The 18293-nt window shown below is 44.8% G+C and overlaps 1 protein-coding gene across 12 annotated transcripts in view; it reads left to right on the forward strand.

Annotated features, from left to right (window-relative positions):
• SH3KBP1 (SH3 domain containing kinase binding protein 1) overlaps window positions 1-18293 on the forward strand; it is a 344093-nt gene that overhangs the window by 273813 nt on the left and 51987 nt on the right. For 11 of the 12 annotated variants that reach the window (XM_067724411.1, XM_067724414.1, XM_067724416.1 and 8 more), the window contains 2 exons: window positions 13533-13584; window positions 16306-16386. In XM_067724411.1, coding sequence (XP_067580512.1) covers window positions 13533-13584; window positions 16306-16386 — 133 coding nt within the window. The remainder of the gene's footprint in view (window positions 1-13532; window positions 13585-16305; window positions 16387-18293) is intronic. The other variant, XM_067724407.1, reaches the window with a different exon arrangement.

Here is an 18293-nt window from a genome sequence, read left to right on the forward strand (position 1 = left end):
GGCTCGAACCCGTGTCCCCTGCATTGGCAGGTGGATTCTTAACCACTGCGCCCCCAGGGAAACCCCAGCATTTTAGTTTGATGGACCCGGATTCTGAGCCCTCGGCTGCTCCATACCTGATATGTGTGAACAAGTCCGTTAACTTCCACAAGCCCCAGTTTCCTCATCAGTGCGCCTTATTCTAAGGGTTGTCGTGTGACTAAACAAGGTAATGTGGGTAAAGCACTTGGTGCAGTACCTGGAACGTCTAAGCACCCAAATAGACAGCAAGAACCATTAGGTGCTCCATTAGTAAGTGGATGGCCTGCATCCTGCATAGCATGTCCTTGGGGGTAAAGTGGCCAATATTGTGGAAGTGGCTGAAAAGCACGTTGTTAAGCTGAGGATACAGGGTGAGGCCTACTAAGCTTCCTAACTCTGTGTGGGGTGTGTGTGTGTGGTGTGTGTGTGTGTGTGTATGTGGACATGAATACACATGCATGCCCGTGTGTGTGTGTGTGTGTGTGTGTGTGTGTATGTATACACACCTCTTACCTGTGCTTTCTTTCTTTGTGGGAACCCATTTTACAACGCTGTGGTTTAAATGAGCCAGTCCATCTTTGTTCGCCTCACTCCAGGCGTGTTGTTTCTCTGATGACAATGTAACAAAAAATGTTGAAAAGTTAGAAGCACTTTACATTCTAAGGGGGCAGCAGTTTGGTCTTTTCCAGCCAGTTCTACACCTCAGGGCTCTTTGGTCAGGCTTTCGTGTGACTTCTGCCCACCTTTCCCAGCCTGCATTCTGTTCCTGCCCATGGGGGCTCTATTACTGGACCATGAACCTTGACCCATCACCATTCCCATGGAGCTGAGGTTCGGGAAAGGTAACTACAGTACTGGTGGATTGGTTGCCAAGGATACTAAACAGCGTTGATGGTGTATGCACTGCTTAGATGAATGCATATGATTGTTCAAGGAGCCAGATGGTGTAGGTTCCCACCAAGATTATGGCCTGTAGGTTGGTTGGAAGCCAAGGGCCACACCTTTTAGGCTTTTTGATAGCTTGCTTTCTTGTATTGTTTAGCTGAAGGATGCTCTGTTCCACATCTGTTATTCTCTCTAGGAATTAAGTTTGAGGTTCAGAGAATCTATATTCTGCTTCCCAGTGTTTTCTAGATCATTGAGACTTACTGCTGGTCCGTGGACCACACTTTATCAGCATCACCTGAAGCTTGTTAGAAATGCTCTGACCCCACCCTAGACCTGGTGCCTCAGAACCTGCATTTTATCAAGATCCTCAGGGGATCTGTTTACACATTACAGTTTGGGAAGCTCCAGTGTAGATACAGGTATCTGTCTAAGTGATGACAACCCCACCTTCTAGTTTCCAGCCATATTTTCGGAGGAGAATAAATCCACAGAACAGAGAAGGGCTCACCATTCAGTAAAGACATGTTCCACCAAGCAAAATCATTTGACCCATGTTTGTTGATAATGATTGCCGTGGTGGTGGGTTATCAGCTGACAGAATTCATCCTCGAGAAAAACAGACGCTAGCACTTAGTAATGACTATATAGTAAATGTTTAAAACAGTAAGACACAGGAATGAGGTTTGGCAAACATTTATGGAGTGCGGTGGTTGTGACTCTAGGCCGCGGCATTGAATAGACTTGGACTTGAATCCTGGCCCTGTCACTTAGCTGTTCTGTTCAAGGTCAACTCATTGAATGTTTCCTCAGTACACTCAGCCCTCGGTATCTGCGGGTTCTGCATCTGTGGATTCAGTCAACCTTGAGTCAAAAATACTAAAAAATATATTTCAGGAAGTTCCTGAAAGTAAAACTTGAATTTCTTGAATTTGCTGTGCAATGACAACTATTAACATAGCATTTACATTGTATTTGCAACCATTTATATAGCATTGACTTTGTATTAGATATTATAAGTAATCTAGAGATGACTTAAAGTATAGGGGAGGATGTGCATAGGTTATATGCAAATACTTGCCCATTTTATATGAGGGACTTGAACTTCTGTGGAATTTGCTGTCTGCGGGGGGGTACTGGAAGCAATCTCCCACAAATACTGAGTAACGACTGTGTCCTCATCTGTAAAATTGCAAGAATAATCATACCTACCTTGTTAAACTGTTGAGAAGATTGACTGAGATGATGCATATGAATTCCTTAGCACAGCGCCTGGTCCTTTGCAAACGCCCCATACGTGTTAACTATTCTGGTCTTTGTAATAATGACTATTAGCACAAGTTTTAGCTGGAAGGCTCCAGCTAAAACATTCAGTAATGATAGAAATCTGACTGTAGTTCATCAGATCAGCACGGAGTTACCTTGGTGAGCTTCCCTGGGGATCCAGATGCATCTAAGAACTTTGATGAATAGCCTTTAAAAAGAAATCTAGTGCCTTATAATATATATTTGCAGAGACAAGCAAGTCCAGGATGGCATAACCTTCACGTCATTTTGCATATTTGGGAGGGGGAAGATCTGCTGCCTGACAGTGCTGTTTTATGTTTATTCATTCATTCACTTTGTATCTGTTGGGTCCCTTCTTTGGACTGGCTGCTGTGCTGGTTGATGGGAAGTGAAGAGGACACACATGGTCGCTGTCCTTGTGGGCTTAGTGTTGGGCAGCAGGGGGCCACCCAGACTACCCGCTTCACCCTTCTCCCTCATCTTTGCGAGCCTGGGAAAAGGTGTTCACATCCAAAGCATTTGGATACCAAGACCTTCATGGTGATGCCTCTCCCTTCAGCCAAGGCATCTTAACAAGCTCGCCCTCCTGCCAGACATTTGCCGCCTCCTTGGTCCTGATGGAAGTAGTATGATTTTTGAAGGCTGAGGTAAATCTGGATGATTCTTTCCACAAATGGGCAAAGCCTGTGGTTGCCTACGTTGTAGCGCCCTGCCTTCTAGTCCCCAGCCATATTTCAGGGGGGAATAAATTCACTCAAGTGAGAGAGACTCCATGGCATACTTTTCTAGAAGCTCTGCTCCGTTACATAAGGTATTACAGGAGGACTCCTGCTAAGAGAGTGACGTTGTCAGTGATGAGCGGACTCGTCTTGGTTTGCTCAGAGGCATGCATGCTCTTTGGGGCCCGTGGGCATCTTTCCCACCCCAGACAAGCAACCACCATCTCTTTGATAGGTCTTTTAACCTTGTTCCTAAGAAGCAGAAAACTCAGTTTTAGGGAAACAGTAGTTATACCTGTCAGACAAAGTAATACCTACAGCTGAGAAGCAATTGTATAATGTGACGTTTAGCTTTTAGCAGATTCAAAGTATTATATCCTTTTCGTCCCCTCTGGCCTATAAAACCCGCCAACCAGCTTTGCATTGGTTGTTACACCAGCCTTTAGAACTGCACCTGGAGTGTTGGTGAGTTCGTGACACCATGACTGGAGACAGGGCTGCTGTGTGCTGAGTTGACTGTGTAAAGATGATTAGAATCATTAACACAAATGCACTATGTGAATGACAGAGTCTGAAACATTATTCTGCCATCAGTGTCAGCAGATGTCATCTTGTCTTGCCAGTAGCTGGGGTTGCAGTCATTCATCCAGAAAAGAGGACGATGTGTGATGATTAGGGTAGACAGGAGCAAACAGCATTATTCAACGGCAGACCTCTTGAATCAGTAGGCATCACCGAAGCATTCTGACGAAGCAGGTGTATTCTCTGCTCCGGTGCAGATTCAGGTGGTTACTACGGGGCCTTTTGGAACTCCTCGAGGTCTTCCTTTCAGAGGGTGCTCAGCACATTCTCTCTCACCGGGGTAGTAAAGACTTCGGGGCTTTTCCCCAAGATATTCCCAGAGAGCACCAGTCGATCTCTTGGTGCAGATTTTAGAGCAATTATATAAGCTATTTATGTGAGAACCTAGATTCAGTGGCTGCCTGTTTATTTTGAGCCTCGACAGTAAAATTGAATATTAGAATGGAAAGATTAAATATTCTGAGAGCTCTGATGAAGCGACCTGCATGCTCTGTTGTCAGGACTGAAGGAAAGCAGGGAACTTGGACTCTCTGAACTGCAGAAACAACATCTTCCTGTCATTAAAAAAAAAAAAAATAGAACAGGTATCCTGAAAGATGATGTTTCTGAAAGATAGTGTTTTAAGAAAGTCTCAGGATCCAGTTCTTTTAAAAGAAAGTGTTCAAATCACCAGAAAATGGTACTGTTCTTGCATGCACTGATTTGAGGGGCTCTTGTGAGCTTGTGCCATGTTGAAAACCAGGGCATTGCTGAGATTCCCAGAGGCGTTTCCCCAGTGAATGCTCTACAGTGGAGGGTCTGCCTCTCGGCCTCAGGGATACAGAACCCTGCCCTCAAAGACTTCTAAGGATGCCTGTAACTGTGATGCAGGCTCACATTTGCAAACTCACAGAGACTTACCCGGGGAGCAGACTGGCAGCTTACTAATCGCAACAGGAACTGAAATGTCAGCCCATCGGAAGCACATAGGTCTGCCTGCCCTGGGCATTTGCTCCCTCTCAGCCTGATTCCTTAAAAGCCAGATTCTATAGGAAACCACATTTACTTGGTGATTTCCGGGAGAGCAAGGAATGAAAAGAAGAGGAGCTAGTTATTTTCACGAAGGGTCTTGCATGTCCAACTTGAGGCCCCGTCAGGCACCAGGGGGAAGAGTGAGCCAAGGGAACTGTATCTTGAGTTCACTAAGCGCAGAGGATGCTGGCAAGAGCCCCGCACCTGTGACCTCGGCAACTCTCCATTTTTCTCTCTTTTCATGGCTGATCAGCCCCTTGCCATCCATTGTCCATCTCCAGACATATCACGGTTCAATCAAATAGATTTCCCACATTCTCCATTACAGTTGAGTGCCAACCTTAAGATCGTTCGGCGGGAGTTCTGTACGTTCCGAACTTTTATAGGAGAGGATGTATCTTTTTTTTTTGACATTTATCATGGTTTATTTTATTTTTTAATACATGTTTGCTTTTTTTAACATCTTTGTTGGAGTGTAATTGCTTTACAATGGTATGTTAGTTTCTGCTGTATCACAAAGTGAATCAGCTATATTATACATATATGCCCATATCTCCTCCCTCTTGCGTCTCCCTCCCTCCCTCCCTATCCCACCCTCTAGGTGGTCACAAAGCACTGAGCTGATCTCCCTGTGCTATGCGGCTGCTTCCCACTAGCTCTCTGTTTTACATTTGGTAGTGTATATATGTCCATGCCACTCTCTCACTTCGTCCCAGCTTACCCTTCCCCCTCCCTGTGTCCTCAAGTCCATTCTCTACATGTGAGTCTTTATTCCTGTCCTGCCCCTAGGTTCTTCAGAACCTTTTTTTTTTTTTTTTTACATTACATATATATGTGTTAGAATACTGTATTTGTTTTTCTCTTTCTGACTTACTTCACTCTGTAGGACAGACTCTAGGTCCATCCACCTCACTACAAATAACTCAATTCCGTCTCTTTTTATGGCTGAGTAATATTCCATTGTATATATGTGCCACATCTTCTTTATCCATTCATCTGTCGATGGACACTTAGGTTGCTTCCACGTCCTGGCTATTGTAAATAGAGCTGCATTGTGGTACATGACTCTTTTTGAATTATGGTTTTCTCAGGGTATATGCCCAGTAGTGGGATTGCTGGGTCGTATGGTAGTTCTATTTTTAGTTTTTTAAGGAACCTCCATACTGTTCTCCACAGTGGCTGTATCAATTTACATTCCCACCAACAGTGCAAGAGGGCTCCCTTTTCTCCACACCCTCTCCAGCATTTATTGTTTGTAGATTTTTTGATGATGGCCATTCTGACCAGTGTGAGGTGATACCTCATTGTAGTTTTGATTTGCATTTCTCTAATGATTAGTGATGTTGAGCATCCTTTCATGTGTTTGTTGGCAATCTGTATATCTTCTTGGAGAAATGTCTGTTTAGGTCTTCTGCCCATTTTTGGATTGGGTTGTTTGTTTTTTTGATATTGAGCTGCATGAGCTGCTTGTAAATTTTGGAGATTAATCCTTTGTCATTTGCTTCATTTGCAAATATTTTCTCCCATTCTGAGGGTTGTCTTTTCGTCTTGTTTATGGTTTCCTTTGCTATGCCAAAGCTTTTAAATTTCAGTAGGTCCCATTTGTTTATTTTTATTTCCATTTCTCTAGGAGGTGGGTCAAAAAGGATCTTGCTGTGACATATGTCATAGATTGTTCTGCCCATGTTTTCCTCTAAGAGTTTTACAGTGTCTGGCCTTACATTTAGATCTTTAATCCACTTTGAGTTTGTTTTTGCGTATGGTGTTAGGGAGTGTTCTAATTTCATTCTTTTACATGTAGCTGTCCAGTTTTCCAAGTACCACTTATTGAAGAGGCTGTCTTTTCTCCATTGTATATTCTTGCCTCCTTTATCAAAGATAAGGTGACCATATGTGTGTGGGTTTATCTCCTGGCTTTCTATCCTATTCCACTGATCTATATTTCTGTTTTTGTGCCAGTACCATACTGTCTTGATTACTGAAGCTTTGCAGTATAGTCTGAAGTCTGGGGGCCTGATTCCTCTAGCTCCTTTTTTCTTTCTCAAGATTGCTTTGGCTATTCGGGGTCTTTTGTGTTTCCATACAAATTGTGATATTTTTTGTTCTAGTTCTGTGGAAAATGTTATTGGTAGTTTGATAGGGATTGCACTGAATCTGTAGATTGCTTTGGGTAGTAGAGTCATTTTCACAATGTTGATTCTTCCAATCCAAGAACATGGTATATCTCTCCATCTATTTGTGTCATCTTTAATTTCTTGCATCAGTGTCTTATAGTTTTCTGCATACAGGTCTTTTGTCTCCTTAGGTAGGTTTATTCCTAGATATTTTATTCTTTTTGTTGCAATGGTAAATGGGAGTGTTTTCTTGATTTCACTTTCAGATTTTTCATCCTTAGTGTATAGGAATGCCAGAGATTTCTGTGCATTAATTTTGTATCCTGCTACTTTACCAAATTCATTGATTAGCTCTAGTAGTTTTCTGGTAGCATCTTTAGGATTCTCTATGTATAGTATCATGTCATCTGCAGACAGTGACAGTTTTACCTGTTTTCCGATTTGGATTCCTTTCATTTCTTTTTCTTCTCTGATTGCTGTGGCTAAAACTTCCAAAACTATGTTGAATAATAGGGGTGAGAGTGGGCAACCTGGTCTTGTTCCTGATCTCAGTGGAAATGGTTTCAGTTTTTTACCATTGAGAACGATGTTGGCTCTGGGTTTGTCACATATGGCCTTTATTACGTTGAGGTAAGTTACCTCTTTGCCTAGGAAAGGATGTCGCTTGCTTGATTCCCGTAATGGCTAATCCACTGTAGGTGAATTTTGCTGGTTTAACTCAGACCACATTCTCTTTACTAAGTTCTAAGGAGGCCCCTTACCTTAGCCCCCATCATCTGACAACCCAGTTATAGCACTGTCCTCGGCCAAAATTTTCTTTATTCCTAGTCACGTCCTTCAGCCTTTTGAGAACCACTCTTCTTCTCATTTTTGAAGATGCCCAATGAATTATTTTCCTGTTTTTAGTATTCTAAAAAGGAACAAATTTGTGCTTATAATAAGCAACATTATGAATAAAACTCACCTTTGACATTATTTGTCTGTACATTTAATTTTCTGGGTAATTTCTCCTGCAGAGATGGGGATTGTCAAGGTGTTGATATTGCCCAAGTATGGCCTAATGACAGAGCCCCAGCTGAGTTTCCCTGACATGGCTTGGATGGCACTCCTTCTCCCTTCTCTGTTGGTACTTATAGCCTTTACTCTCCCAACTGAGCACCTCATTCAATATACTCTTGCCTGAAGTGATTCTCTCTCATCATGCCATCTGAACCGTAATCTCTTTGAAGGCAGACCTGCGTCCCAAGCTTCTCCTTCATAGGGTCTAACAGTGTGTGTCTTCGTTCAGGCTGGTGTAACAGAATACCATAGACCAGATGCCTTATAAACCACAGAAATTTCTCACACTTTTGGAGGCTAGGAAGTCCAAGATTTGGCGTCTAGTGAGGGCTCACTTCCTGGTTCATCGATAGCTGTCTTCTTGCTGTGTCCTCGTGGTGAGGGAACTCTCTGGGGTCTACTTTATAAGGGCACTGATCCCATTCATGAGAGCTCCACCCTCATGACCTAATCTCTTCCCGAAGGCCCCATCTCCAAACACCACCACATTGGGGGTTAGGTTTCAACATAAGAATTTTGTGTCCATTCAGTGGACAAATATTCAGTCCTTAGCAGCATGCTTGGTATATGGTTGGCACTCAGGAATCCCTTGTCCTTTGGTCGTTTGGTGACAAGGTGTACCTTCCTCTCCCTCTGTCCCTCCCCTCTTACTAGCTGCTCGCTCCTGTGATAGTATGAAAGAGGAGCAAGAGTAGAGGGAGGGGCAGAAAGAAGCCAGGTCCCTTGTCAGATTTGTCTTCCCAGACAAAGGGGGGCCCAGATCCATCCATCCGCGTGTGAGGTCTGGGCATGGAGTCGAGGCACCACTTTCAGGGTGGGGTAGATGGCATGAAGAGGTAAGCCAAGGGAGTGAACTGAGAGAGCATCTTAGAGAGAAACCGAACACCAAAGCCTGGGTGACCGCCCGACAGGCCGGCAGTCTAGATGGGTCCAGCCAAGAGGGAGACCATGCATGTAGGCCACCAGCCCGGAGGCCAAGGAGAGGAAGAGAGAGAGACCCTGCCAAGAGCAGGTTTTGTGGTAGCCCCCGGTGATCTCCTGTGCTGGGGACTCTGTAGGGTGCAGAGGGGCAGAGCCCCAGACGCACTCTTCAAACGTGCTGCCAATCCACCAGGGACAGGAGAGAAAAGGGCAGAGTGGAGGCCCCTATGTGTTTCTAGAGCCATGAGGGGTACCCTGGTCAGGAACTGTCCGTTTGTGTCCCCTCTCCGGCCTCACACAGAGACACCTCCAGAGAACTTAGCTAGATGCCTGGAGGGGGGCTTCCCAAGACTCAAAATCAAGCTGAAAATTGCTTCCAGAACCTTACCATGTTCCTCTCACAAAGCCCCCTGAACGGTACCCAGCCATGAGGAGTCTGCTCCTCTGGTTATTTTCAACAAGTCACATGTCTGGGCCCAGAGCTCTGAAGGCAAACTGGCTTGAGAGGCCAAGTGGCAAATCCTAATTCCTGCCAGGGAGGACAGTTGAGCCAGCTGACGTGCTCCTTCGCTTGGGGCTGGCCAGAGTTGCCAAACAAAGGGCAGAATCAGTTATGAAATCCTTTAGCAGGAAGCAAAACTTGCCTTCCTGCTGTCTTCACTCCAGAACATTCAGATCTATTTCCTTCCCGGTAATAACGGTAAGAAAGGAAATCTAGTCCTTATATCCTTTGAAGGATGGTGTTTGCTTCTGTGTCCAAGCCAACAGATCTACACGCAGGGAAATGCACACGCACGTGCACCCAGGCCTGTGTGCCCTGCACGTGTGAAGACCATGGAAGGCATTCTGCTCTCCCAGAAATCAGAAAACGTTCGCCCATTGACTTTCTTAAGAACATTTTCATGTTTTGCCAGTCTGAACACTGAGCGATGTGAGTTCTGGGGCCATTTTAGCTCCCACCTAGCTGTTAACATGGCCCCTCTAGGCCTCAGTCTTCTCAGCTAAAGGGGACCCTCTGATCACTCAGAGCTCTGACGTCCTCTGTTCTTAGCACCGACCTGCCAGTTGAGCAGGATGACGCCACCTGGGCCTGGAGCTGGAGTGTTTTATTTTCACTGTGGAGGGAGGAGAATAAATAGAACAAGTGCCTCTAAAAAATTCATGACTTATAAAAAGAAACGAAATTGAGTTATTTGTAGTGAGGTGCATGGACCTAGAGTCTGTCATACAGAGCGAACTAAGTCAGAAAGAGAGAGACAAATACCGTATGCTAACACATATATATGGAATCTAAAGAAAGAAAAAAAGGTCATGAAGGACCTAGGGGTAAGACGGGAATAAAGACACAGACCTACTAGAGAATGGACTTGAGGATATGGGGAGGGGGAAGGGTGAGCTGGGACGAAGCGAGAGAGTGGCATGGACATATATACACTACCAAACGTAAGGTAGATAGCTAGCGGGAAGCAGCCGCATAGCAGAGGGAGATCAGCTCGGGGCTTTGTGACGCCTAGAAGGGTGGGATAGGGAGGGTGGGAGGGAGACGCAAGAGGGAGGAGATATGGGGATATACGTATATATACGTATAGCTGATTCACTTTGTTATAAAGCAGAAACTAACACACCATTGTAAAGCAATTATACTCCAATAAAGATGTTAAAACAGATTCATGACTTAAAATACTTGACTGAGTTGAAAGGATGTTTCTGTCTGCGCACCTGCAGGAGCTAGTTAATGCTGGTAAATTCAACAGAGAAAGCCTTGACCTACTGCTTGACCTGGAAACTCAATTGCGTGATGTGCTTATGTCTTTCTGTTTGAGAATCATGAACTCCCGTAATGGATTTTCTACTGCCACATTTTTGCTACCGATTTACCCACTCTGCCTTCTCAGTTCTCACTGCTCTGTCTTCCTGTGGCATTAAAAGAAAAAAAAAAATCAGGGGAATTCCCTGGTGGTGCAATGGTTAGAACTCGGTGCTCTCACTGCCGGGGCCCAGGTTCGATTCCTGGTTGGGGAAGTAAGATCCCGTGAGCTGCGAGGCACAACCAAAAAAATGAAAAAGAAAAAGAAAAGAAAAAAGATCATTGTCAGCTCATGTGAATACTTTATTAATCGTTTGTGGAGTGGTCTAGAGCTACAGGGAACCCTGACCCTGGTTTTTGTTCCAAATTACCTTAAAAGACATCTGCTTTGAAAAATGTGGCATCATTTCTCATCTAAGGAGGCAGGAAGGCTAAGTTTGATGGAATCAGGGCCAAAGTCAGTCAAGGAAAAAAAAAAAAAACAAGCAGGACAACTTGTAAACCTCCTCTGCTACTAAGCAAAGCAGGCACCTGGCCAGCGTTGATCAGGCCTGGTGAATGCTAGCCAGGCAGCTCACAAACTGCTGCTTCCTTTCCAAACTGCCCCACCTGCCTCCGCAGCTGCTAGGGCTCCCGACACAGCCTCACACCCCTGCCTGCTTCCTCCGCCCTCCGGGCAGGCACTTGGCATGACCACGCTCTCCACACGCTGTTGGGGAGCACAATACTTCCCGTCCCCTCTCTCGGTGCCCCTCCGCCCTGCCCTGTTGCATTTCGTGTATTACATGCCAAATCTGACACAACACTAAGGGTTTTTTTTTCTTTGCACAGTAATCTTGGAAAATATGATGACTTGTAGTTGTCTTTTTTTATTTGAGGCCCTGTGGTTTGAGGCAAGGTCGCTGGGGGAACGGCCTCAGTAAGAGGAGGCTCATGTGAAATTGGTTAGAAAAATGTTCCAACAACTGAGAGTGAGGAAGCCGTCCAGGGGGTGGGCATTGCTGGGGCTGAGCTGGGAAGAATTAGGCCACGGGGTGTTGGCAGTTTCCTGCATAAGAAATCACTCTGATCCAGAGGTAAAGGAAGGTTAATTGGCAGAGTTTCAACTTCATTAGGTAAACACAGATCTGCCCCCAGTCTAATTTCTACAAAGACAGAGAAGAGAGGAAGGAAAAAGGAGTCAGGGTAGACAGCTGGAAGGGGCTGGCAACAGGGGAAGAGTCGTAAGCTCTGGGTGGAGGGCCTGTACCCATGCGGAGGTGGCCCTTGGAGCGTCCTTCTTTCTTTTTTTTTTTAATGAAGTTTGGATGCATATAGACAGTACAGAAAAATATTAAGAAGGAAACACATATGCACTCATAATTCTACAAGAGATCAGCCCTATAAATTTCTTTCTTTCCAGTCTTTTTCCCTTTCTGAATATATTGTAACATGGTTGAGCTCATACTGTAGCTGCAATTCAATACCCTTTTTTTTTCCCCTTAACGTTGACATACTACAGTTTCTTGTGCTTTTGTAAACTCTGTGTGGTTTATGGCCGTGAGATGGTTTGTCTTGTGGATGCCCTCTGGCAGGATGGCCCCTTCACAGTGGTTAAGAGCATTCCTGTGGGGCAGATAGCCCTGGACTGGACTCTTGGCCCCCTGCCCCATTTACTAGCCTGGTGACTTGGGGAAATGACTTCATCTCTTGAAGCCTCAATTATTTCATCTGCAAAATGGGCATAATAATATCACTCCTTATAGAGTTGTCACGAGGATTGGGCAAGGCAGTGCTTACTGACTCCCTCTGTGAAACCGCCTCCTCCTAAGAGGGAAGTAATATTATTGTTTTACAGATGAGAAATTTCATCTAGGTGAGGTCACTTGCCCAGGGTCCACGGCTAAAAACTGAGCCAGGATGTGTAATGGCAGCCACATTCTGAAGCCCCGCCTCTTGCCCACCATATTATACTCTTACTTGGGGTCACTTGGCCAAATCACCCAACTAGTAAAGAGCAGAGTCGAAATGTCAAGTCCAGAGCCTACGTGCTGTGATGCTCCCTGAGACAGTTCTCTGTGGGTCTCGTATTCTGTGGGTTTTACTTAAAACCATTTCTTCCTGTGTCCTGGTACTGCATCAGGCACCGGGAGGCACTGGTGGGCCGGGCTGAGGATGGTCGGGTGTTTTGCTGGTCACATCAGTACTTTTTCAGCATGCAGAAGAGAGTCCATGGAGCTTTTTTAAAGTCACAAGTATACGATACCCAGAGAGGGTCAGGACAGGTGTCAGCAGCAACATGGATCATATGCTCAAACCCTCCCCATTTCCAACTTTCCTTAATGATGTTGATGATGAGATGTTTCTCTCCTTGCCTCCGGTCCCCTTTTCCCCTGTGCAAGAATGGTGCCCAAGAACTGTGCCCTGGCTGGACTCTCGGCCCTAGGACATTTGCCAAGTCCAGCCTGTCTCCCACCTACAGCGAATCCTGGGTGAGCAAGGAGATGCCATTGATTGCATTGCTGCCTCATTCCCTCCAGAATGATAGGGTGTGAGAGAAAAACAAATAGTGGCTGATATGCAAAGAAACTCCATTCCAGTTTCCAGGGTATGACTGGTCTGTGGGGGAACCTCACAAATGGCCTACCAGCCTTGGGGTGAAAAGGGGAAGAAAGCTTAGAACCCTACCCAGCCACAGGGGCCCCTCAGCCTGCATTTTGTTGCAGGTCCCACATCCAGAGCGGATCTAATTTAGAGCCATCCCAGTGACTCTTTCTGAATCGCTTGGTTATTCAGCAGATTAAATCTTAATTGCAAATGCGGTTTCAGCGTAGGAGTACCATTGTGCTTGCTGGTTTCAGGCCATTTTTGCTGAGCCGCGCTTTTCCAGAAGGCTGTTACAAATTTAGAAAGGGGGAAATGGTATTTCATTTGTCCATCAGAGCTTTGTTTTGCAGACTGAATTTATTTTAGTGCCTGTTTAAAGGTGCCAAAACCTGACATCCCTGGAGAGAGAATTGCTCAATTTTTTTGGAGAGCTTCTCTGGACTGTCCAAACTACATCTAGAAAACACTGTCTGTGGTCCTTATGTGAGAGGCCAGGCCTGCCAACAATCTCATGTGGTATCATTTTGATTAATTTTTCAGAGACCCAAGAAGCCACCTCCTCCATCGGCTCCCGTCATCAAGCAAGGGGCAGGTAATATACCTTTCACTTCCCGTCAACACACTGTCTTTCTCTTACTGTTTTCCCTAACAAAGAAACATATCATTAAAATGTATCCCTGATACGGCCTCCCAAAGAGAATGACCAGAAAGACTTTGTTTCGGAATAAACCAGTTTTGTTTGCTTTGTTTTTATTTTTATTTCTTTAATAAACCCCTTTTGTGGAGAGAGGAACTGGTTGCTTTGCCTGTGCCTGCCCATCGAGGGTCAGCCCGGGGAGAGCTGCTTCCCGTGGGTCACAGCTTCACTGGGCATGTAGAGCAGTGCTGAATTTTCAATTTCTGTCCCGGGTGGTTAACCAAAATTTGTACTTACTTCACTTGCCCCAAGCAACAAAAAATGTTTTTCTAGCAATACTTTCCCTCCCTCATGATGCTTTTCTATTCTAGAAAAGAATCCAATTAATTCACTTTTTCTGTGTGGCTCAGATGTTAAGGTTGAATACTATAGGAAGACTTGATGTCGTTGGACACTTGGTAACTCATTGTACACTGGCGTCTCATACATAAAGATGAGCATTCCTAGTTCCCAATAGAACTCCTCTTTATCATTGTTAAAACAAATTTTAGGGAGAAACTCCTCCGTGAATAACTAGTTAAGTGGCATTTTAAAAAATTAACAACTAAAACTGAAGAAGCGTAGGGGTATTTTTAATTCTACACATGCCTAGTTATGATATTTCTGTAGCATTTAAAGTATGAATACATTTCCAGATTGGTTTATTCAACAGATTTATTAGGAGTGATTTTTTCCCGTTCTTTTGGCCCACCAAGTTGGGGGGAAAAAATCAGCTTGACCTCACATTCCTTTCCCATTCCCTTCAGCATAGTTGAGAATTACAGAGATTAAGCCCTCAAATGGGATGTTGATTACATCTCCTGCTCAGCCCCCATCCTTGTTTGTGTTGAGTAGTTTAATTTTGCCACCTAGTGGTTCTGGCTGGATAAATATTTTATTTTGCTGAAATTAAAACAGACTATTGATTTGCTTTTTTTCTGAAGATCCTTTTCCATAGAAGCCTTGGTGACAGGTTAGAGACCAAGGAGGTGAGTTGAGTGGTCCCAGGCTCAGGTGGCCTAGAATGTAACTAGGGTTGGATTCTTCATGGTAGTAGGACCGTCAGTTCCTCCTGTGTCTCTAGGAATGGTACTGAAATTCTTCTTTAGCGTTAGGAGACCAGAGTGTAGCATGGTAGGCAAATTCTTATCCTTTTAAGACAATTTGAATAGGTTGTGCTGGATCTCTAGGGGCAAAGCATGATGGCATTTAATCTTGCTAGATTACTACTACTGCTCGTTTATCCTGCTGTATAATCTTGGGAACTGCTTTGTAATGGGGAGGTAGATATTCCTATTTTCCTTGTGTTTGGTTATTTGACGAAAAAAATCAGATACAGAATTGATAGAAATCAGATACAGTGTTTAACTTGTAGTGAGTCATTAAAGAGTTAAGGTAAAGTGTGTGTTCAGTGGGTTTTATTTTCAGTTCTTTTGGCTTCTGATGCTGTGTAATTGAGATTTTAGTACCAAGCACACATCCATAGGGTTGGTCATATAAGGAGTTTGTCAAGCACTCAACCAAGTCCCTAAATCAGAGGAGTACTTGTGATGTGTTTCATGCTTTAGCTATTTTCCAAGTACTCTTACGGACCTGAGGCCGCTGACACTGATGAAGTTCCCTGGTGCGGGAAGCAGCTGTGGTCCAGGCGTGTAAAGAGGAAGGGTGAATTGGCACATTTGGGAAAATGTAATACCTGAGGGATTCAGATGCAAAGGACCTAGGGAGAACCACCGTATCTTCTCTGTACATCCCTCCACTTAAAAATGTGTTTAAGAGGTAACAAACTACCAGTTATAAAATAAATAAGTCACAGGGATGTAATGTACAGCGTGGGGAATATAGTCAATTTTATATATATATATATATATATAAATTTTTTGTTTGTTTGTTTGTTTGTTTTTTTGCGGTACGCGGGCCTCTCACTGCTGTGGCCTCTCCCGTTGCGGAGCACAGGCTCTGGACGCGCAGGCTCAGCGGCCATGGCTCACGGGCCCAGCCACTCCACGGCATGTGGGATCTTCCCGGACCGGGGCACGAACCCATGTCCCCTGCATCGGCAGGCAGACTCTCAACCACTGAGCCACCAGGGAAGCCCATAGTCAATAATATTTTAATAACTTTGTATGGTGTGTAATGTATAAAAATATTGAATCACTGTGTTGTACACCTGAAACTAATATAATATTGTAAGTCAACTAAACTTCAATTTAAGAAAAATACACGTTCTAGTTACTATTGCTGCATAACAAACCACTCCAAATTTGGTGGCATAAAACAGCAATCTTCTTATGCCCGTGGATTTGCTTATTTATTTATATACATTCCCCACCTACACCAAGTGGTCTCCTGTGACTACTTTGATGCATAAGGAAGTCAGATTTAAATATCAATAAATATTAGTGGTGTTCTTGTAAATGAAGGATGCATAGGCAGGCAAACTTAATGACATATGCCAGAAATGGCTTCTGCTCCGTTTCTAAGCAGCTTGTGTTTGCCAGATAACACCAGCACTCAGCTTAGGAAAGAAAAAAACCTATTGACTCTGCTGTACCTGATAAATATTTAAAACGCTAGTGCATCTAATAAATGGATGGGGGAAACATTTCCTAATCGTTGCCATCCTTTCCCCGCCAGGTACCACTGAAAGAAAACATGAGATTAAAAAGATACCTCCTGAAAGGCCAGAAACGCTTCCAAATAGAACAGAAGAAAAAGGTATGAGATCAGGTCTTCGTTGGCACTTCTAGAACGGCAAGAGACAGAGCTGTCTGTCACAGGGCTAGGTCCCTATTCCCCACAGAATGTGCTTTTTCTTGGGAATATGGTGATTATGGTTTTGTTTTGATTGCTTTTAAATTTCCTGTTTCTAAAGAAATAGGAGAGAGGGTTATATGGTGCTTCTTTGGGCTGGCATTTCTCATCAAATGAAAAACAACCAGCCTAGTCACTTAACACATTGGGGCTCTTCCATCCCAGTCTTCCTGCCATCACCGCCCTCCCCACACCAGCGGCATCCTGAAGCCCGCATGCCGACTGTAAGTTCCTAGAGGGCCCCGCTGTACCGGCCACGGTTCCCAGCCAGCCTAGTGCCCCAGGTGCTCATTAACTGCCGATGGGTGGGTGTGGCTTAGAGAAATTCCCATCCAGACCAATGAAAGCTGTCAGTCACTGCTGGGCCTTTGACGCTGGCTACTATATTGCAGACACATGTCCTCGGTCAGGAATGTTGAGGGAGGGGGTGGCATGGCAAAACTGGGAGAAGCAGCCCAGTGCCCACAGTCCCCTTAACGGGGTCAAAAATGTCATTTTCAGGGAAGTACCGTAACCTGTATCACACAGTTTTATGAATGTGTTTGACTCCTATGGTCTGCGTGTCCCTCCCAAAGAAATCTGCATGCTGTGGAAGGACTCATTTTATTAGGTGTCTTTAAGATTTGATTGATCACACATTTTTACGGGGAAAGCGTTACGTTATTATTATGAACAGGAGGCAGAGCAAATTCCATTTTAAAAAGCAGTTATTTGTAAGTCACAAGAGAAATGCTGAATTAATGAATGTAATTATTTGGAGATGCTCCTGGGTGGCCTCATGAAATTTTATTGTGAAATTTAATATTTTATATCAGCCTGCCAGAAGTTTTGCCAACATTGCGAGTTCTTAGGAAGTTACACCTCTTTCTTTCACAGTGAACAGTTAAAACTTGAGTTGTGGAAGCTCATTGTGAAGGCCAGGTCTGCGTCACAGATCAATGAAAAAATAGCTATTGAGTGTGTACCATACAAATAGTTCTTTGACAAAAGTGTGCGTGTTGTGACATAACCAAACACCGCCTCTGTCCTCACGGAAGACACATGGCTGGTTTTGGGCTCATAGCCAGGCTCTGTGATGAGGACACTGCCTGCTCTGTTCCATGGTGACTAGCATATGTACTCGGCTTACGTGTGAACAACCACCCTAGTTGGTTGGCCAAGTGGCCACACACTTCTGCTTCCTTCCCCTCCCGTGATGCCTTGTTCTGTGCCGCAGTGGGTCAGGAGACAGAAGCCCTGGTCAGAAGCAGCAGGGAAGACAGCAAACCAGCCCCACCTTGAGGCTTGGCCTCCCTAGTAGGTGGGCACGAACCCTCTCTCCCATTCGTCCTGCAGGCTGCTGGAGCTCCCGTCCATCCCAGGAGGCAGGAGGAATCCCCCCTCCTTTGTATTTTAGCGGCGCCCTTCCTCCTCTGGTGCCTCCTCTGGTCCCTGCGGACCAGTAAAAGCGTTCCCAGCATTCCTGGATGGAGCAGGTTCCCTTATTGAAATATTGTGGGGATGAGCAGTGATGTCTGTACAATACCTGATGGGCTTTTTAAAGCTTTGCCAATCTGCCTGGTCACCCAAACGACGTGAGTTTGTGTTTGCAAGTAAAACGTGTTCACAGTTCCAGCTTCCAAGTGAGCACAGGGATGCTGCCTGTCCTCCAGTGGGCAGCTCCCTGAAGCTCTACCTTTACAGAGAAACATGGGGACATAAAACATGAAGCTGCCGCCAAGCACTGCCCAGTTTGGCACCAGATCTGGCTTTAACTTCTTTCTAATAGCTCCGACACCCAAAACCCTCAGAACCCAAATACCTGTGCAGTC

This window comes from Pseudorca crassidens, chromosome X (assembly GCF_039906515.1).
Source record: "Pseudorca crassidens isolate mPseCra1 chromosome X, mPseCra1.hap1, whole genome shotgun sequence".
NCBI lineage: Eukaryota > Metazoa > Chordata > Mammalia > Artiodactyla > Delphinidae > Pseudorca > Pseudorca crassidens.